Consider the following 16,271-nt stretch of genomic DNA (forward strand, 5'->3'; position numbering starts at 1 on the left):
CTTTTATTAGCCGAGGCATAGAATATAAGAGCAGAGAGGTTATGTTGGAGCTATATAAAATGCTAGTTAGGCCACAGCTGGAGTACTGTGTGCAGTCTGGTCGCCACACTATAAGAAGGATGCGATTGCACTGGGGAGGGTGCAGAGGAGATTCACCACGATGTTGCCTGGGCTGGAGTGTTTCAGCTATGAAGAGAGACTGGATAGGCTAGGGTTGTTTTCCTTAGAGCAGAGAAGGCTGAGGGGGGACCTGATGGAGGTATACAAGATTATGAGGGGCATAGATAGGGTAGATGGGGAGAAACTTTTCCACTTAGCAGAGGTGTCAATAACCAGGGGGCATAGATTTAAGGTAAGGGGCAGGAGGTTTAGAGGAGATTTGAGGAAATTTTTTTCACCCAGAGGGTGGTTGGAATCTGGAACACACTGGCCGAGGGGGCGGTAGAGGCAGGAACCCTCACAACATTTAAGAAGTATTTAGATGAGCACTTGAAATGCCATAGCATGCAGGACTACGGGCCAAGTGCTTGAAAATAGGATTAGAATAGATAGGTGCTTGATGGCCGGCATGGACACAATGGGCTGAAGGGCCTGTTTCTGTGCTGTATAACTCTATGACACATGGAACTTTTTCCCCATAAAAGCAATTGAGGTTAGGTCAATTGAAATTTCTAAATTGAGATTGATAGTTTTTTGATAGACAAGGGCATTAAGGGATATGAAACCAAAGCTCATAAATAGAGTTGCACATAACTATTTCCACGTGTTAAGTTGGAGAAATCGTCTCCCTCTTATCAATCTCTCCTGCCATCTTAATTTTTTAAAATCTGTCTCTTGCTTTATCTATTCTGCATCTCTCCTTTGAAGTCTTTTAGCTTCTCCCTTCTCTTCTGCTTCTCTCTGAGAGAAAAGGGAAAAGGAGGGAGGGTGGGAAAAATGAGTGATGATGATGAGATAAGGGAGGAATGTAATGATGTCAGGTAAAGGTTGTGGAGAGGGAGGGATCAAGAAAGAGGCATGACAGTAGGAGAAGGATGTACCCTGTAAGAGGAGAAGGAATCAAGTGAAAGAGAGGAGTGGGGAGTGATGGCAGGAGGCATGGAGAGGAATGAAAAGGGAAAAGAGAAAAAGGCAGGAATCTGGGGAGGAGAGGGAGGGGACAGGGGGGAGCAAAAATGGAGCAGCAGGGAGAGGAGAAAAATGGAAAGGTTAAGAAGGGGATTGAGAAAGGAGAGCGAAGAAGGAGTGGTGAGGGAAGAGTAGTAGTTAGAGAGATAAGCGGGAGAAAAGGAGGGGTGGGGAAGATTAGGGGCAACAGAGGAGTAGAAGGAGAAGGGAGGCAAGGGAATAGTGTATGAATATACAACAATAATAGAATGGTAACAGCACAAAAGGAAGCCATATGACCCAATGAGTCCATGTTGGTTCTCTAGAAGCACAATTTAGCTAGTCCCGCACCTTTCCCTGAAGCCCCGCAATTTTTCCCCTTCAGGTATTTATCCAATTCCCCTTTGAAGACCAAGATTGAATCTGTCTTCACCAGCACTCCAGGCAGTGCATCCCAGAAAATAACCACTCACTGCCTAAAAAAAGTTCTTCCTTATGTTGCCTTTGGTTCTTTTGCCAACCAATTTAATTCTGTGTCATCTAGCCGCAACTCCCCACAACAGGAAAAAATCTCTCTCGCTCCACACTGTCCAGGCCTCTCATCAAATCTTCTTCAGAAGTCATACAGGCTCAATACGTTTTCTCTCCACAGATGCTGCCAGACCTGCTGATTTTTTTTCCAGCATTTTTGTCCTTATTTCAGATTTCCAGTATCTTGCTTTTATCTTAGAAATCATATGTATGATTGCATTATGATTGTACTATATACAATACATGATTATATTATATACAAATTGTAGTAACCATTGAGGTAAAATGTTATATGAAAAAGGCAATCCAGTCACCCTTTCTTCTAAAACAAAAACAAAAATACCTGGAAAAACTCAGCATGTCTGGCAGCATCTGCGGATAGGAGCACAGTTAACGTTTCGAGTCCGAATGACCCTTCAACAGAAACCTTTCTTCTAACTTGGAGACAGTAATTTGTAAGTATCTTCTGGATATTCTCACAAAGAGGAATGATACTCTGATGTTTATATGTAGCAATTAGACCTTCCCGTTTTAAAATGATGGGTCATTAATACACATGCACACAGCAGCCACAAAATATATTGTGCATTAGGAGATATAAACTTGGTCATTGTAAAACAATCTATTAATCAGGTTAGCCACAAACACAGCTCAGTGGCGCCCAGTGACAATAACTTTAGGAAAAGCATTATATCCAAATAACCGTTCCCTTGTCCCCTAGATTAACCTCAATCTCTTCTTCCTCGATTTTCTCCAGAAGCATGTCTTGTGAACCTACTTAAACTTTGGGCTCCAAATGGCCTTCATTTGTCATTTATTTCACAGTACTATTGTCTTCGTTGGATGTCCCTTCTTACTATTGGCTTAATATGTTTTGTCTTGTGCATCTTGGTTTTTGATGTTAATAATTTTCATATGCCACCCTTCCCAAAACAAGAGGAATAGACTCTGTGGAAGTAAGTCAACAAATGGGTACATACATTTAGTATCCGTAACAATCATAGATTCTATTCCAAGCCCACACTCTGCAACCGTGTTGTCATCCTCCAGCTGTATGTGGCCATGCAACAGCGTTAAGTGAGCGGGATCCAAATCGATCGGTTCATAAGAGGCCCTGTTAAACTCCTTGATCAGGTTGAATTTCACATCCTCTATCGTGTCGGTCAGTCTCACATCGACAATGACCTGACTCCCGTCCACCATCAAAATACTTAATTCAAATATGCTTGCGTCATCATCGTCGTCAAACATCCTGATTTAAAGTAATAACTGATATTTGTTTTCTTTAAAAATAATTGTTAAAAATTGGCTGATGTTTTACTTATCGGGTACCGCGAGCGGTTTACTCCCCTCTATCCTAACTAAAGCCTGCCCGTTGTATTCGCGGGAGCCGCGCTCGAGCTGAAGCGATGCCGTCCAGGTCTTCACAGCTGGGCGCCCGGCCAGCAGCATGGAGCATGCACTCCGGCACGCGGCACCAACCGTCAAACCGTAGCGCGCGCGCGCTGAGTCTGTTATTTAAATGAAGAAGTTGCGCGTTCAGGCCTGAACTAATGCCACATTGCAAAGGGGGAAACGAGAGTGCGTGAGGCTTCAAATATTTTATACAGAGAAAAATATACAGTAATAAAAGAAGTTACACGGAGGTGCCCCGTCTTTATTCATTTCCTGTCTCTTCCAACTCTGTGATGCCAAAAACGTGGAATATCCCAGACCAGTACAATGAAAAGTTTTTTGGGGTTTGCAACTTTGGACTATCCTCGGAGGCTATTTAGGAGTCACACAACTCCTGGAAAACATAACTGTGTCCACTGATTATTTCAAATGGAGCGACAACGTGGCTCAAATATGAAGGGGCCGTTGCCCCTTTTCACCTTGATAACACAATTTACAAGGCTCCCGGAAGGATCCTAAATCAGTGAGCTGACTCCAGATCTTGCAGGTAAACCTTCCATCTTCACTACTAAAGACAGGACAATGAAATCGTCCAGTCAGTAGGTTTATAGAATTGGGAGCTGGAAGGTTGCACAGATGATTTAGGCTCCTAACCTCCCAGATAGATCCAAATGCTTGTAAGGTCCTTAAATTGTAAGATTTCTGATATAACGGCTAAAGTGCAGCAGAGCAACACACAACGCCGCCAACGTCTGAGAAGTTGACCCTGCCAAAAATCCAGTAGTCATCTAATTTTCATAATGCTGCATAAAGCTGTAATTCCTACCATCAGTGGGTCAAGTACACGGTGAACAAATCGGAACAAGACGCAGTATCATAATTTAGAGAACTGCGGGTACTTACCGGAGTGACCAGTCCCTGCTAGCCTCTAGAAAGAGGGAATGAAATGGTGAACATCCGATTTCTTAGACGTTGAAGAACTGTCCTGTCAAATTAGAAAATGAAGAAATGCCATTCTCCGAACTATCAGGGAATGAGTCATGAAATGTAGTAGCAAAGGCCATATGGAAGGAGATCGATGTGGTTGTGAGCGGATGTCCACAATCCCCAAGGACTCCTTTACAGAACTGTACATGTTTAGTGAACTCGGAAGGTCAGCAAAGACAGTAGTAAGGGAAACAATTTACATAAATAAGCCACTTAATTTTATATTAGTTCTATAGCTAAAACCTGAATAAAAGACTGATAAAGGCAACCAACATCAGCCCAGAAGTTGCTGGAAATATAATGGCCAGTTCACAGCATCTGCCATTTTTTGTGTGTTTAAAAACTCCAAGCAATTTGAGCCAAAAAAAGTTATGCCATGAGTTCTGCATATCGGAATCTGGCCAATTTAGCCCCTCATGTTTTCTTTGTAATATAGAATGGAAGAGTAAAAATATCAAAGGTAGACACAACAAAGAGTAACACCAGTTATGCCAGCAGGTTACACAAAGGTAGGAAGGGTAGACTCTGTTCCACACACTTGATCTTTGTTATGGAACATTTAAGAATTCAACTTCCAAAGACTCAAGAACGGAACTCTTCAATTTCTCACTCTGAGGGTAGCTTAAGCAGCATCTCCCAAAGTATGTGAATATTAGAGGTACCTATACATCATATATAGTGCTGTAAGAGATTGTTTTATTATCTCATTGACTTCATTTAATAAAGTATTAATAAGATGGTTATTGCAGGCTTTCCCTCCGAACTTTTATTAGATTTAAATGACTATAGAGGACTATATCCTATAATAAAATAACTCCACATAAAGGTAACGAGAATGTTACATTATCTTATATATACACTCAAGAGACACCACTGTGGGATAGAACTGGAATAAGATTGAAGTCAGATTTAGATAAACCTGAAAGTTAGAACAGAAGTTCATATATTCCGTTCTCGTATTCAATTCTGATTTACTTGATGTGAAGCAGGTTGCTTTCATGTATTTTCGACATTCGTATACAGAAACTGAATCCACCTACAGTTTTCAATTGATTTGGTGCTGAAAATCAGGTTCCGTGATGCGAGTGCAGAACATTTTGCCACATATAACACAGTTTATGTACTGTGCCTCTTCGTGCTATGCATGTGTCAATGGATCCAATTTGTAGCATCGTAGGGAAAATTAGGCAAAGAATTCAATTTCCACCAAGTCACAGGAAAAATAGTTTTTAACTGATCATCAACAAAAAAATTATTTGTTTGGAAATTTATGCTGAGGATCAGTAAAAACTAATTGCCATGATTCTTAGTTTTAATCCACTCTATTTTGCTCAGCCATTTGAGTCTTTATCAAATGTTCTTCACTGAACAAATTTGGTTCTTCACAATTTCCGAAATTGTGAAACGGAGATTCCTAACAATCAAATGCATGGCTGCAGAACATTAATTAATTCTTGTTAATTTCTTAGTTTATTTTTTAAAACTCCTTTAATGTTGGACTTCAGTTACATTTGTGACAAGGTATGTTATTGTTCCAGAGCAAAATTAATTTATCAGCAATAAAAGATAATGATGCAAGGTATTTTATACTGTATTATAACATATATGGTAGGCTCATACTATAAAATGCAACATCACTGCATTATCAATCACATTATAGCATAGCATTCAGTTATATAGTTTGATTACAGAGCCTGCCTTCTGTTAAAAACAAATCTACCTCAGTCAATTGATTTATCAATGTATTTGGAAACACTAATAAAATTCCTGAGTACCTTAAATAAGATTCCTGAATGCAGTGTTCATTGTAGTCCGTAAAAACGGTAAGATGGAACATTTTGACATCATAATATGGCATTCTTGCTTTGATCTGACAGTTTACAATCTCAGCTGAACCCACTGATCGGTCGCTGCACTGTAATACACCACAGCCCAAACTATCTTGTATAAGATCAACTGTACTTTTAACATCTGGTATACAAAATAAATTACAGTATTAACAAATGTTCAGCAAAGTCATTAAAAAAATCAAACTAAAAATAAGCTTTTTAATTATACAGTCTGGCTTATTCTACATAGTGTTTTATTGTCACAACACATTTCACAGCTCCTTCTCTGAACAAAATAGCTATCCATTAGGTGTCTTGTGAAATAGAAAATTATGTTAGATTTAGTATTTGGCCAAAGTCTGTTCATTGAATTCTTCTTCAAAAGTCAAAGTTTTCTCAGAGTAAAAGAAATCAAAATTTTCTCAGAGTGAAAGAAATCATTCTCATCAGGTGCTGGTCAGTGTTAATAATGCAGCATCATCTCTTGATTGAAGCTAGATATGCATACCAGAAAAGAGCTACCAGATTAGCAAACAGCACACGGAACTGAAAACAACAAAATAATTAATTAGTATTTAACAGGGTCTTTCATCCTAATAGTCATGATGTTCATACTCTAGTCATCAGTATTCAAATTAAAAGCAGCCCAATATTGGCCTAGCACTCCCTTGACATGTGGGTTCAAATGCTTGCATTGACTGGCTTTGTAAACCATTCACCCAAGGCAAGAGACAACTGGTGAAAGCAGAGCCTCTCACTTGAGAAGGGGGGTCCAAAATGTAATTTAGTTTATATTAGAATAAAAAACATAAGTATGGGAAAAAAACATTAGCTCAATAGGTTTGTCCCTTCCACAAGCCATATAAAATATCTTGTTCCACAGATGCTAACTCATGTATTTAATCTCCTTACAGAAAGTTCTGTCTAAATATTCCTCGATTCCCAAAGCAGTCAAGAAAAATCCAGAACATTTATCCAATTTAGTGAATTTAGACCAAATCAATAGATTGCAGAATGCTGTATAAAAGTTAGGAACTGTGTTAAAGATCTTCAATGCAGTTAAGTGCAGTATTATGCATTGAGTTTCAGTAACCCCAAGCATGTTTATACCATGTAAGATACAGTACTACTAAAGATTACAGATAAAGTTGGGGTTGTAAGGTCATAATTATCAATCATTAAGGTGCACAAACATAAGGCCACAGGAAAGAAAAATAAAATTTCAGCCTGTATCCCTATATGACAGGGGTGGCCTTAAAGCCGCATATGATAATCTTCAGACATTTGAAAGCCGCAGGACATAGACAATCTTTACAGACCCATTTTTATTACTATTGCACACACTTCTGTGAGGAAGCCTTCACCTTTTCCCCCTAATCTTCCAGGCTTCCTTCACACACAACTCAGTTTGTGTTAAAAACAAATCTGCTTCACTGACATCAGAGCCAGCACATGCTCACTGCTTAACTGACTTTAGCAGCCTTACTTTTCCAATGTGGAAAATCAGTCTAGAGATTAAAAACCATTTGATTTTAATTGAAAATAAGTTGTGGTCACTTACTGAACAACAAATCTGAATCAGTATCTGTGTCCCAATACAGTAGATTCTTACATTACTGTTCTGTATTAAAAGAAAATGTTTCCTCCATTTCCAGACAGGCCACAAGTTGGAGGGTCAGCAATGAGTAGGTAGATTAGGGAGCCAGAGAAAATGGTGCTGAAAGTCATGCACCCCTACATAAGATGTGGAAAACTACAAAAGAAATTTCACGACAGCACTGGAATGAATAGTTGATCTTAATCCTCCTCCTCGTGCTGCTCCCTGCTCTCAGGTTCTCTTCCTCTGTGAAGCTGCTCATGGCTGAGGCTGTTTCCCTCCCTCCAATGCATGATTTAACAGGTTTCACAGCACAAGGAATGAGCCACGCTGTCAAAAAAACCACATGCAGCTCACAAGCCACATACAAAGGGTAGGAACAAGCTTTACCAAGTTTTGATATAGCTATTCTTAAGAGCAGTGTCCTGTCTTGATCCCACACAAGCAGGAGATATAGAACTACAGATTCATACAAGATGGTGAATATATAGAGGGGGCAACCAATGATACTTAAATGTAGAGTTTTTTTTTAAAATGAGTTCCCAGAATAGGCAACAGGAGTTAAACTATTTTCTATAGGGAAACACAGGATTATAAATGAATATTTATAAATGACGAAGGGATTCTTATTTACCAATAAGATAGGTTATTTGAGCTGGATAGAAATGAGATATTGGACAAAGATTCAGAATTAAATATAAGGAAGCATTTCTTTCAGAGTCTTCACATTCTGGAATAGATTATTAAAGCATTCAACAAGTATGAATTCCCTCCCGTCTTTTAAAAGCACACTAGACAAGTTCCTGAGAGGAAGGCACTTCCAGTTATCGAAGGCAAATCATGGATCAGTTGGAGTTCAAAGTATTTGAAGTAGAGATTCCTGGAGCCTTAGGGAGTTGTGTGGCAGTTCCTAAAGTTTTTAGTGCCCCAGGAGATTGTGTAATTTGGGGATGGGCCAGTGGTCTATGTAGCTGCACTATATTTGGAAAGATGTAATCATAATGATACCCTCTGTGACTAGTATAAAGGCCAACTATCCCCTCTCATTGTTCTCGAAGGGTCTGTGGCTTTTGACAAGATTAGCCACGCTATGCTCCTCCAATGCCTCTTCACTGTCATCTAGCTGGGTCAGACTGCTCTCAGAATCACACAGTGCAGAAGAGGCCCTTCGGCCCATCAAGCCTGCACCGACACATGAGAAACACCTGACCTACCTACCTAACCACATGTACCAGCACATGGCCCATAGCCTTGAATGTTATGACATGCCAAGTGCTCATCCAGGTACTTTTTAAAAGATGTGAGGCAACCCGCCTCCACCACCCTCCCAGGCAGTGCATTCCAGACCGTCATCACCCTCTGGGTAAAAAAGTTTTTCCTCACATCCCCCCTAAACCTCCTGCCCCTCACCTTGAACATATGTCCCCTTGTGACTGACCCTTCAACTAAGGGGAACAGCTGCTCCCTATCCACCCTGTCCATGCCCTTCAATCTTGTACACCGCGATCAGGTCGCCCCTCAGTCTTCTCTGCTCCAACGAAAACAACCCAAGTCTATCCAACTTCTCTTCATAACTTAAATGTTTCATCCCAGGCAACATCCTGGTGAACCTCCTCTGCACCCCCTCCAGTGCAATCACATCCTTCCTATAATGTGGCAACCAGAACTGCACACAGTACTCCAGCTGTGGCCTCACCAAGGTTCTATACAACTCCAACATGACCTCCCTACTTTTGTAATCTATGCCTCGATTGATAAAGGCAAGTGTCCCATGTGCCTTTTTCACCACCCCACTCTCACCTGGTTCCATTCTTACCTATCTATTTGTAGTCAGACAAACACTTGCAATGGTTTCTCTTCCCACTCCTGCACCATTGCCTCTAATATCCAAGGATCTATCCTTGGCCCACTCCTATCTGTTATCTACATGCTGTCCCTTGGCAACATCATCCAAGACACAGTGTTAGTTTTCACATGTATGCTGGTGACACTCAGCTCGACCACATCACCAATTCCCTCAACTCCTCTACTGTTACTAAATTCTCAGACTGCTTATCCAGCATCCAATACTGCATGAGCAGAAATTTCCTCCAATTAAATATTGGGAGGACTGAAGCCATCAGTCCCTGCTCTAAACTCCAGTCCATAGACACCAACTCCATCCCTCTCCCTGGCAACAGTCTGCAATTAAACCAATCTGTTTGCAATCTTGGTGTCATATTTGACCCAGAGATGAACTTCAGATCATATATCCCTGTAATCACCAAGACCACATATTTCCACATCTGTAACATGCCAACTTTGCCCCTGTCTCAGCTCATCTGCTGCTGGAACCTTCATTCACTTGACTATTCCAATGCACTCCTGACTGGTCTCCCACATTCTACCCTCTGTAAATTTCAGGTCATCTAAAACTCTGCTGCCCGTGTCTTAACTTGCACCAAGCCCCAATCACCTATCAACCCTGTGCACACTGACTTAGACTGGTTCCTGGTCAAGCAACATCTTGATTTTAGAATTCTCATCCTTGTTCAGGAATCCCTCCCATGGCCTCGACCCTCCATGTATCTGTAATCTCCTCCAGCCCAACAACCCTCCAAGATATCTGCGTTCAACTAATTCTGGACTTGCCCCAACTTTAATTGCTCCACTGTTGGTGGCTATGCCTTCAGCTGCTTCAGCCATAAGCTGTGGAAATCACTCCCTAACCTCTCCACCTCACTTTTCTCTTTTAAGACACTCCTAAAAACCTACTTCTTTGACCAAGCTTTTGGTCATCTGACCTAATGCCTCATGTGGCTCAGTGTCATATTATGTTTCATAATGCTCCTGTGAAGTGCCTGTGGATATTTTATTATATTAAAGGTACTATACAAATAAGATGTTATTGATGTAGGATCCTTAACACAAAACATCTCTCCCCATGTCAAAGAACATCTTCCAGTTGAGAAGACCAACGGTGTGTTCTCCCTCTAAGTTTAAAATTATCTCTCTCCTCTTTTTTTTTCTGTATCTGCTGCTGGGAGTTGCCTGACTGGCCTAGAGTGACTCCATCAACAATGCTTCCTCCATATAGTAAAGCACTAAGTTTAGCACATCCAACTGAAGGAGCAACTAGAATTATGAATCTCCCACACGGAATAATGGGATTACAGATCTGCAGCCTATAACTTGGTGTTAGCATGGAGCACCATCACATAACAAAATCCCCAAAGAAATAACACTTTTGAGGGCACATAGGCAACTGTATTGATTCCTCTAACACAAAATAGCAATCAAAAAGAGACATGGCTCCCAAAATTCTGTCCTTGACCTGGACACACCTCCAACATAGCTGCTCAACAGGTGCCAGACACTGGGGTAAAATCTGGTTGTGTCAGGATCCCACCAGGAATTTCCACTGTAGGGACAGAGAGAAAATCTATATTGACCCACTACATTAGGGGGTTGTGGCTGGGCAATTTTATGAACTTCAGGGATTTCTCCCCAGTATGCGACCTGATAGACTCAGTAAAATACTGCTTGCTCAGGGATGGTTTCTGTTGTCTTTCAAATGTCCCAAAATGTTTGACCAAAAGGTGATTTATTACCTATGGAGATCTATGCTGGCGTAACTTCTAATGCCCCATTTACCTGCTCTGTCCTATCGGGACCTTTGACTTCCTATTAGGAGTGAGGCTGCTCCAATTTTCTGAGACTTCATCAGGGAAGCTCCTTTGGTTTTCCCTTACAAACGTGGGCCACTCATCCAAAGCATGCAGATAACCCGACTCTTGGGTTTTGGTGACAGAGTTTGCATATTTGCAATTGTAGCTTTAATGCCCTTTATCTAGATGAGTATGAAGTTCATGCTGACACGTTACCCATCATTTGAGCATGCTGGACATGTAACAATATTACACAAGTGAGTTTGAAAATGTTTGTTGCTTCTTTAATGTGTCAGCGGAGCTCAGTAGTCTAGGAAAAACATGTAGACATTGTACCAGTCATGAAATAATCATATTAGCCCCCCCCAACCTGTAAACATATGTTACCTGTGCAGGCACATAATTAATGTTAATGTACTGAAAAATTGTCCAAACTTTCCAGTTCATTTTCAATGCTGTCCAGTATCCAGTCTGCATCTTATCCTTCAGTGCCTTCAGGTTCTTCCCCTGTTACAAACACATTTCTGGTCATTTTACTGGATCATTTGTCTCAATATAGCTACTTGATATACAAAAAAATAGAACATTTCAAAGCACTTCACAAAATGAATTACTTTGAGTGACTTTTGTTATGTAGGCAGTCAAGGAAGCTTTTATATCAACCTTGACCCACAAATAGGTAGTATTGGTTAGAAAGTAATATTGCCCAAGTCTCACAAAGAAATTGTTTTCTTCTGAGTACTTCCATTGAATCTTTAATATCCACTCAAATCACCGGAACAGGCAGAAGAAACATTAGTTTAATGTCTAATCTGGAAAGCACATCAAGTACTCCCTCAATGTTGCACTGAAGTGCCAGCCTTGAATATGCCCTTATTCAAAAAGCGGGGGAGGCAGAAGGTAGGAAACTATAGACCAGTTAGTTTAACGTCTGTCGTTGGGAAATTGTTGGAATCCATTATTAAGGAAGTAGTAATGGGGCATTTGGAAAGCCAAAATGCAATCCATCAGAGTCAGCATGGTTTTATGAAGAGTAAATCGTGTTTGAATAATTTCCTAGAGTTCTTTGAAGATGTGACAAGCAAAGTGGATAATGGGGATCCTGTAGATGTAGTATATCTGGACTTACAGAAGGCCTTTGATAAGGTGCCGCACAAAAGATTAATACACAAGATAAGATCACACGGAGTTAGGGGTAATATATTAGCTTGGATAGAGGATTGGGTAACCAACAGAAAGCAGAGAGTCGGGATAAATGGGTCTTTTCCTGGATGGCAAGCTGTAACTAGTGGGGTGCCACAGGGTTCGGTCCTTGTGCCCCAACTATTTACAATCTATATTAATGACTTGGATTCAGGGGTAGAAGGTACTGTAGCTAAATTTGCAGATGACACCAAAATAGGTGGGAAAGTGAGTTGCAAGGAAGAAATAAGAAATTTATAAATGGATATGGACAGGTTAGGTGAATGGGCCAAAATTTGGCAGATGGAGTTTAACGTGGATAAGTGTGAGGTTATCCATTTTGATCGGAAGAATAAAAAGGCAGCTTATTATTTAAACGGAGAGAAACTTCAGAACGCTTCAGTGCAGAGGGATCTGGGTGTCCTTGTGCATGAATCGCTGAAAGCTAGCATGCAGGTACAGCAGGTAATAAGGAAGGAAAATGGAATTTTGGCATTTATTGCTAAAGGAAGAGAGTATAAAAATAGGGAAGTGTTGTTGTACCCATACAAGGCATTGGTGAGACCGCACCTGGAGTACTGTGCACAGTTTTGGTCCCTTTATTTGAGGAAGGATGTAGTTGCATTGGAGGCAGTTCACTAGATTGATTCCAGAGATGCGGAGCTTGTCTTATGAGGAGAGATTGAGCCTATACTCGCTAGAGTTTAGAAGAATGAGAGGAGATCTAATTGAGGTATATAAGATGCTAAAGGAGATAGACAAAGTAAATGTGGTGTGGATGTTTCCCCTTCTGGGGCATTCTAGAACGGGAGGCCATAGTTTTAGGCTAAGGGGTGGTAGATTTAAATCAGAGATGAGGAGGAATTACTTTTCTCAAAGGGCCGTGAATCTGTGCAATTCACTACCTCAGAGTGCAGTGGATGTCAGGACGCTGAATAAATTTAAGGAGGAGATAGACAGATTTTTAATTAGTAATGGGTTGAAAGTTTTATGGGGAGAGGGCAGGAAATTGGAGTTGAGGCCAAAACGAGATCAGCCATGATCGTAATGAATGGTGGGGCAGGCTCGAGGGGCTGAATTGCCCACTCCTGCTCCTAGTTCTTATGTTATGTTCTTATGCACTCAAGTCCTAATGTGGAACTTGAAACCATAACTTCTGACCTAGGGACACAAGTGCTACCAACTGAGTCAAGCAAACACTAAAACCTTCCTATTAATCCTAGTTTACATGCTTTTGGAGGATCACAAAATAAATACAAATAAAGAAGGTCACTGCCTATCACTCATCTACTGAAAACAAGAAATATGCAATCATTCCCCACCACAGAATTCTGAATGACTAAGGTTTTTGCTTCACTACATAGGGCTTATTCCAAATGCATATTACTCCTTGGGTGAAGTTCTTTCTGACAGTAATCCTAAATTTGCCTAGTACCAATTTGATCCACCCCTTTTCCAACTGTCATGGCTGATCTTAAAAGTACTGCCTGTTTCTGTTGTGACAATTAAGGAGCCAAAGAAAGTCTCTACAATTTGAATATCTAATTGGAGGTGTGACTGGTCACTAAATTTTGTTTACTTCAATGGGTACTCGAGTTGAACTACATATGTAGTCACCAAACAATGGTCTTTCATATTAACATTGGAGACAAGGCAATGACCTTTTGACTGCAAAACAAATACAAACCATTTAAGTCCTTGTTTTGTCTAAAAAACACAATTAAATACATCAGAGGGTGTAGTGTGTCAAGTTGAAGTGCAGGAAACTATTATTTTAAGTTGATAAACTTTGTCCAGTTGTGGAGACACCATTTGAATTTTGGATTCCAGATTAAACTTCAAAGCATGTAAATAACATATCACAGTTCTTTTCAGATAGCAATGTAGACACAAAGATTCTGGAATAAATGTTTCAACACTGGTCTAGGTTTGGTATTATTCAAAAAGTAGGTTAAGGATCGTATATTTTCATATCCAAAGAACAAGTTTAAATTAAGTTTAAATTAAACATTCTGTAATCAAGTGAAATCTGTTGGACTAACTTCCTACTATTGTTTAATTTGTACTTATAATAAAACAGATTTTTAGTTTACAGCTCAAGTCATAAGGTGTGAAAGACCTGGATCCCTCCAACACATGCTTTACTAATTCTGTAATATAGGCCAGGATATTGAGAGCAGGGGGCAGGGGCCCACCCGCTGACGCGTAAAATGACGCGGGATGATGTCGGGCGTAACTCCCGACATCACCCCACGTCATTTCGATTTTCAGGTCGGCAGGGGCGCAGCCGAATCAACTGTGCGCCCACCAACCTGTTAACAGCCAAATGAGGCCATTTAAAAACTAATTGAACTAGTTAATGGACCTGCCCATCCAACCTTAAGGTTGGTGGGCAGGCCAGGAGCCCTGGCGGGCTTCAGAAAAAGCATGAAACCTCATCCACAGGCGGGATGAGGCTTCATGTAGGTTTTTAAAAATTTAATAAAAGTTTAATTAAAAGTGATGGATATGTCCCAACTCATGTGACAGTGTCACATGAGGGGGCATGTCAGGGAAATTTTATTTCTTTACATTTACCAATTTTAAATTTGAAGCTGATCTCCCTGAGGCAGCACTTAGCACTCACCTGGCTTAGGGAATCCCCGCCCACACATGGAGCGCATAGTGCTTCCTGGCGGACGTCATGCTGGGTGGGCCTTAATTGGCCCACCCACGTAAAATGGTGGCGCTCCCCCAATTTAGGGGCGCCGATCAGAGGCGCTCCCACTCTTGAACCTCCCCCCCACAACGGGGGGAAAATTCTTCCCATACTGTTTCTTTGTTTATCACCACTCCACAAAAATTGATGTATCTGCTAATACTCTTTGACCACAAGATTTCTAAGAATTATTCCACACCAATCTGACAAAAATATAATAAAACCTACATGAGTGAGAGGTGCACTGCTTACCTAGAGCAAGTTATAAATGGAGGGATTTCACTAAATGTTTACTTTTAAAATGATGTGAAAATTTATCTTAGAATGTTATAACAGGGGAACAGATTCATTAATTAAGGTCCACAGGTTACTCTTCTCTTTTTCTTCTGGGTTTGATGGGTCAGAAAGTTAACTGAAATGATCTAAACAGGATTTTGTTCTTTCCAGATCTTGAGCTACCAAGTCAAAGTTTCTTCTGTTTTCTTCTGTCTGGGACTAATATGTTAAAGTACTTTTAAATATTTTAAAGTCTTAAGTAGTATTGTTTTGTTGTATTCATTACTGTTGCAAAAACTGGAAATATAAATTTTTTTAAAAGTTTTTGCAAATTCTAGTAGGGGTCTGGCTATAGGAACAAAGCTGAGTTGTTGGGGCTACGAGTGAGGTGGCATTATTGACTATTATAATAAAGGTTTAGCATTTATTAATGTCAATTTAATTTTTTTTAATATTTCAATCCAGTGCTCAATTCTCTCAAAGGACCTCAAAATTGCAAGCATTCTCTCTTACCATAAGATCATTACATTCTCTTTCAGAGTACACAACTACACTATCTAACATTTCACAACTCCACACCATCTGTCGCAGATTTCACAAACCCACAATTTCTTTCTTAGGCCTTTTAACCCCATATTAGCTTTCTTTCAATCACCAATGACAACTTATCCCAAGATTTTGGCCTTTTGATGATCACTAGGACCCACCTCAAGTAGACTGATAACTACAAAAAAAAGAGCAAGGAATGCTGGCGCAAACATCAGACGCTCCAACAGAAGTCTCTTGATCTGGGAATAGGGAACATTGGATGGAATCAGTTTATCCAGATAGTAGTAAAAGTAATGACTTAGTGGACCCGTGAAAACCAACCTGAAACAGAAAATAAGAGCATTTTTTTTTAGTGAAGCAAAATAACCTGAAATATTTATGTTCTTTCACATTAAGCTTCAACAAAAAGTTAGGAAAAGTTTTATTAAATAGATCAGTCCATAAGTAGCAAAGGTGGCAGATCAAGATTACTG

General features: G+C 40.3%; 1 protein-coding gene across 1 annotated transcript in view; it reads right to left on the reverse strand.

The window, feature by feature from the left end:
- Window positions 1–6,048: 6,048 nt before the first annotated feature.
- Window positions 6,049–16,271, reverse strand: part of pxmp2 (peroxisomal membrane protein 2) — a 49,125-nt gene continuing 38,902 nt past the window's right edge. The window contains exons 3-5 of the mRNA XM_078554303.1: window positions 15,957–16,119; window positions 11,481–11,600; window positions 6,049–6,395 (exon numbers count right to left, since the gene is read on the reverse strand). Coding sequence (XP_078410429.1) covers window positions 6,327–6,395; window positions 11,481–11,600; window positions 15,957–16,119 — 352 coding nt within the window. The 3' untranslated portion in view covers window positions 6,049–6,326. The remainder of the gene's footprint in view (window positions 6,396–11,480; window positions 11,601–15,956; window positions 16,120–16,271) is intronic.

Source organism: Cetorhinus maximus, chromosome 12, assembly GCF_964194155.1.
Source record: "Cetorhinus maximus chromosome 12, sCetMax3.hap1.1, whole genome shotgun sequence".
Taxonomy (NCBI): domain Eukaryota; kingdom Metazoa; phylum Chordata; class Chondrichthyes; order Lamniformes; family Cetorhinidae; genus Cetorhinus; species Cetorhinus maximus.